General features: G+C 44.1%; 1 protein-coding gene across 2 annotated transcripts in view; it reads right to left on the bottom strand.

The window, feature by feature from the left end:
• Positions 1–371: 371 nt before the first annotated feature.
• The window catches only part of AOAH (acyloxyacyl hydrolase), an 82,736-nt gene continuing 77,107 nt past the window's right edge, over positions 372–6,000 (bottom strand). For both annotated transcript variants that reach the window (XM_086741661.1, XM_086741660.1), the window contains exon 22: positions 372–728. In XM_086741661.1, coding sequence (XP_086597787.1) covers positions 600–728 — 129 coding nt within the window. In that variant the 3' untranslated portion in view covers positions 372–599. The remainder of the gene's footprint in view (positions 729–6,000) is intronic.

Here is a 6,000-nt window from a genome sequence, read left to right as displayed (position 1 = left end):
TTTTAAATACATGAAGCTGTCAAGTTACTATCTTGTTAATGGTGGGGAAGAGAACCTGTGCTCAGGCAGCCTGCACTAATGCTGCCAGGCAAATCAAAATTCTAGCGCCTTGTTATTCCTGGCACATCTTAATAAGCAAATAGCAGCTAAATAATGTATTGACAGTCAAGGCAATTACATACACACAATTTATAGCAACATAATGGTTTGGGGTTCCCCCCTCCTTTTTGGGTCAGATTAACTGTTGAAAGAGTAAGCCTTGAAATAATGTTCTGCAGGGAAAAAAAAAAAATGAGGTAGGGCTAGGAGTTTGTTATATACGGAAAAAAAAATCAGATGGATTTGCAAACTAGTACAATAAATGGTCTAAATGGCAGTTATACTTTGATTTTTATTTTTGTAGCTCCACAGAAAAAGCATAGCCTACTTGTGCAGGTGAGTTACAAACTGAAAATAATGCTGTTGTGTTACGTCCACTCCTACTGGCTCTGATAATTCGCCCTCCCCCTTTTTTTGTGTGTGTCTTTAATCATCTTGTTTCGTGGAATGCACTGGGAAGCGTCACCATAAACAGCGTCGGGAGCCCAACAGTTTGGAAGTCAGTGTCCACCTTGGTCTTTGAATATAGCTTCAATCTGGTCGTTGAATGGATTCTCCTTTCCAAGCACTTGAGGCCATTCATGTAGTGCCTTCTGCCAGGTAATGCTTGTTCCAAGGGCTGCAGCAATCTGCAAACAGCACAAATAAATACTCTCAATTTATTGTGCTTCTATAACATAGCTCTTTAATACCAGACGTTAGGAGAATGCACCAGAAAGAAGACTGTGACAGATCGTAACCTCTAACCAAAGAAAATACCCCACTCCAGCTGCTTGAATGGGAGAATATTCTTCTGAACAGTAAAAATAAGGTGAGGACCATATATCTGCTCCTCCCTGACCAGTCATTCCGTTTAATAATAGTCTCCAACCACTTCCTGATGCCTATGATGGTCCATAAACTTCTATTCCAAAGTCCTAGAGTCTGATTTTTCTTCCCCCCCTAAAACACTTTGAAAATATTTCAAAAGCATTACTTGGATAGAATGCTTGAAACTCTTGCAAGCCCAAAGGAATTCATGCTCCTAAATGCATCTGATCCTTCTAATAAATATTCTCTTTGCTGTCCTATAAGGAAACAATGGGTGTTGAGGAAAAAAAGATCCAGTTATATCTAGGTTCAAAACTACCTGGCTCTGATGCTCTAAGTTCGCGCCTGCTGCTGGTTGTCTTCAGAGCTTTTTTCCATAAGACCTGCAGAAGTGGTAAAATAGCTTTTCTTCTTGCTATCAGAACCACTCTAGCTTCCATAGAGAATTTTGCCCTAGAAGTTGTGTACCAAAGAGAAATTGCACCTGCTATATTGCCAGGGTAAAAAACATTGGGGAGGAGAAAAGGGATGGGAAAATTCTCCTTTAGCCAAGTTTTCACACTCTGCTAATGCGTTTTTGTTTTAATTTCTGACCCACAATTATATTGTGCTTATACGGTAACTTCACTTTGAATCCTAAAACTCACTCTGACACAGATTAGAGTGCCAAGGCTTAAATAGGGCTAACAAAGTCTTTTTATTAAGGGCCAAGATGAGTTTATGGAATCAAACTATTTGAATACTGATGTTTTGGAGTTTGGGAACAGACTGGAGCCCTCAGAGAATTTTTATGTACTGCTTTTTTAAAGAAGCTGTAATGATGGGCCAGGAGAGAAACACTTTCTTTTAGTCAGAGCTAACGTAGAGAGAGATTTGTAGGGTGGAACCTCTTAGGCTCTGCTCACTCGAGGTCTCATTAAGCCAATGGACGAACAGGGGCAGGGGAGAGGGATGGGGAGATTGTGCAACAGTGTTTTCTCCTGGTCAAATTTTCTCATGTGGCCAAAAGTGGCTCTTTTGGGGCACCCTTTGGCTGCCAGAGGCCTGACACCTGTCTCTGTCAGAGCTGTCCATTCTGGCATGATCATCTCTAAACCTTCTTTACAAGTCCCTAAGCTTTCCATATGTTTTTTTTTTTTTTTTTTTAAGCAGAGCTGGTTGGTAGTTTGTTTTTTTAAAAAACCCTACTATTTTGCCATGGTGCCCTCTCTGCTAAATTATCAGTGGAAGTGTGCTCTACAGTGTTCAGAATACTGTTGACTGGCATTTAAGGTGCACTGACGACCCTAAATTATGTAGGTCCTGCTCACACATCATTTCATGTGGTCCTAATTGTTTTGGCAATTTACTCCGGAGGAGTAGCGTGGCACAGAGAAGTGTTCATGATTCTAGAAATCACTTTTCTTGTAGGTTGTCTTTGAATTCCAAAGCTCTTGTGCTTGAGACCAGCTACAATTCATAGGGTTTTTGCAGTTAATTTTTTGTGAGGACAAGAACCCCTAAGCAACGTTTTAAAGGAAATATTACCTATTCCTCACAGAGCCCTGGGTGACTGTGACTGGGAGGTGGCTGTGTTATTTCACCAGCTTTTGGCTATCTGTTTTGTCCTTCTGCACCAAATTGGCGATGGGCATGCTGCTCAGCAAAGTGTAAATACCCAACTGATCTGATATGCATCACTTCAGATTTCCCCCCCCACCCCCCCGGCTGGAATGCTATGTCTTAAGGAAAGAGAAAAGGGAGAATCTAATCACGCTCAAGCTGTGCTTTCCTGACTGTACATAATCATTGAGAATCTTCGAAGTGTCTCAGGTTCCCGTTTGTGATGCTAAGGGCTTTCCCCTTCTCCCTGGTAATGTCATAAAAGCAAGAAATGAAGCCATTTATGCAGGATCCTGTTGAAATGCATGGCCCTGTCATTCAAACAAAGCAATCAGCTGTTTTAGAAAGAAGTAATGTCCTTGAAGCCATCTGGCACTCAGAATGGTTTGCAATGAGATTTCATAGTAAAGGGAGAGATGCTGGATAAAAGTCCCTGGGCTTCCACTACAGTCAGGGGGAAGAGAAAGCCAGATTTCTTTCAAGGGCAACCAAGCTGGGCTTTGTGGAATGGTAACTCAGAGACAGCTCTAGATGGAACTTAGGAGGACTGTGTGACGCATTTTGCTCTTAGGTGTCAAAAGTAAATGGTGCGAATTTCCTCCACCTGTGGCTTGAGCGAAGTACTTTGGAAAAAACCTAATAGAGCCCAATTTTAGCTTTGAAACTTAAGAGGAATGCAGTTATGCTGAGAGTGAGTGTCTTGTTTGCAGCCTTCTGTTTTGCAACTTAATAAAAAACATGCAGGGAACCCCTTTTCCCCCCTGAAAAAAATTTGCAGTAAGGGAATGTAGTTCTGGGCCTGGTTAAACAAATAAGCGCTTCGTGTTTATCCCTTCTTTCAGGGTTTTTAAATATAAAATACTGCCTGGAGTGGAGACTATGGGGGCTAGTTTTTCCTGCCTGAGTGTCCTAACCTAGACTTTTTCCAGTGTATGAAAAACTAGAATAGCTCTAATGGGACAAGGGGAGTTTTGCCTTTTTTTCTTGTTTTTCTTTTCCTTCTCCTTGCAATGCTAAGTACGCAACACTCAGGGAGATTTAGTTCCCTTCCACATCCTTCTTGCATAGCTAGACCACTGGCCTACTGGATATACATGCTGATACCTGCTTCTGCCAAGTTTACACCAGTAAATTATTATTATTTTTTAACTAAAGAGACAGCAGATAAATGCTAGCTGAAACCCAAGGGCAGACATCAGACTTTAACTTAATCCTGCCCACGCTGTCTTATAACAACTAAAGATTGCGGTGCCCTTCCAGCTCACCCTTAGCAGAGAGGGGCACTGTAATTCTTGTATCCCAAGCTCCAAAGTTTCTCTGTATCTGAAGGCAAGCGCTAACAGGTTTATGCTTTCCTTGGAGTGCTGCTCAATTAAAAGATTTGTGAATATTTATCAAGCGCTTTGAGATCTTCAGAGAGAAAATTCAGTAGAAATGCCCAGGGTAGGTCGTGTTTATTAGTCAAGCTGTATGTGAAGCGTGGGGAATAGCTGCAGAGATTGAAGAAAGAGCCCCCATTCACTTGACGAGCTGTGCGGCATCAATACCCTCCTGCTAGGCAGCTCTATATGGTATAAAAGCCATACCTGGCCAGAGGCATTCACGTCAGTATAAAGTAAAACTTTAAATAAAACTAGTATGAGGAGGGAGTGAATTTTTTATGATCTGTCTAAGCGTTTTCTTGAATATCACTCCCTGTTCACACTTTCCCTTCTTTTTATTGAGAGCTGCTCTTTTGGAGCGGAGTGCTACGTCTCAGTCCAAATACTGGTATGTTGATAACAGACTTCTGTATACTAGTAGGAAAAGAAAAATGGATTTAAAGCAGTGGATATTTGGATAAGGCTCATTAATAAATCCTAGAAGGGTAGTAACTCACTTGAAGTGAGGCGTATCTACAGCTGGCACCTTGACTGTAAGGGAAAACGTACCTATAAAAACATTAACCTCATCCTAACAGCAGAAGGAGGAGATCGTAACCACTGCAGGATGCCAGGTCCCAAGGGAGTGGAACATGGCAGCGCTTGGCCAGATCCTGCAACTCAGCCCTCTGGGGGCTGCATGTAGGTTTGCAGCTGCCCTTTTGTAATTTTCTTTTGGCTTAAGCAGGATCCCTTTAAGATAAATACTATCTTCAACTCTGCTGCCTACCAGCTGCTGGTGGGATACGGGATGTGGGCAGGAACCTGGATGAAAAGCCGTGATCTGGTGAGTTTGGGTCCCACAGTGGCCTGTTGCTGGGGGTTGTAAGAGCCCTCAGGCCAGCCTCAGGGTAAGACATAAAAATAATGCAAAGGCCTTTTCTTCTTCACTCCAGACTCTTTGTATTGCGCAGGTTCCCCAGATGGCAGGGTTGGCAATGGGGTTCATTTCATCACTGCTTTCACTCGCGTTTCATTTGCCAAGTTTTCTCTAATTGCTTCCTCGCAAAAGGCCTGCAGCAAAAAGTCCAGACATGCTTTCTCCACATCCCCAGGCTCTGAGCTCACACTGTCATGCAGCTAAGTCCTGGTACTGTGTGGTAGCCAGGCAGGAATTTCTGCTATGAAGGAGTCCCTCTTCGAACAGGAGGCTCTTCTGATTTGGCAAGGCTAAGCAAGCCGCTGTATTGCTCCAGCTGAACACCACAGGTGTAAAACACAGCAAATAAAGTATGTATTTGGCTTTGGACTTCCCTCTGCATGTCTCTTCTGGCTGAACTGACAGTACAGTCAATGGAGAAGCTGCTGAAATATTGGAATCCATCAACGCTTGCAATGTGCGCCTGTTGAAGATCTTTTCCATGGACTGCTCTTTCCCAGTGAGCAAGATGGCATCACATGGGGTTGTTTGGTGATAGGGGTGTGGGACTAAATATATGCGGAGTGTAAGCTCACATCATAAAACTGGCCCATAAATTCAGCCTGAGCTTTTGAGCAGGGGGAGCTGCCACGTGGTTTTGCTGGTGACTGGTCAGCGTGGTGAGTTTCACTTGCATGGCTCGGTCATGTCAGGGTGGAAGAGATTGCGCAGCTGGGAGTGTGGAGGGAGGCAGTGGTGGCCTAGACAACAGGTTTCTCCAAACTGCTCTCGCCGTGGCAGAGAGCTGGTACCATGCACCACAAAAACGTCACCAAGGAATGTCAATCCCCCTTCTCTAAGTGGCTGCCCAGACCTGCGCCCCTGGGCAGGGCAGGGATGCTGGGAGTGGAGCTGGCTGCTTGGAAAGCACATTTCCCGCATAGCAACAGGTAGCAAGAAACTTCTGGCCCGACTGCAAAATGTATTGGATGGAGAGCTACTGCTACTGGCCAGAGCCCTCTGGCCAAAGAGAGGAAAACCAGCTCAGCTGCTGCTGCCCCTCTCCATCTCGCCCACCTCCTGCAGTTCCAAGTTAGCGCAGCCTAATTCTTGCTCCAAAGAGTCAAGATTGAAAAGTATGGGAAACAGGAGTGGTCTTTGATTTTGGGACCTGCCCACCACCCTGTGCCGACTTAGCAGCGGGGGGTG

Source organism: Chlamydotis macqueenii, chromosome 2 (genome assembly GCF_036417535.1).
Source record: "Chlamydotis macqueenii isolate bChlMac1 chromosome 2, bChlMac1.mat, whole genome shotgun sequence".
Lineage (NCBI taxonomy): Eukaryota > Metazoa > Chordata > Aves > Otidiformes > Otididae > Chlamydotis > Chlamydotis macqueenii.
This window is presented reverse-complemented; position numbering and strand designations above follow the sequence as displayed.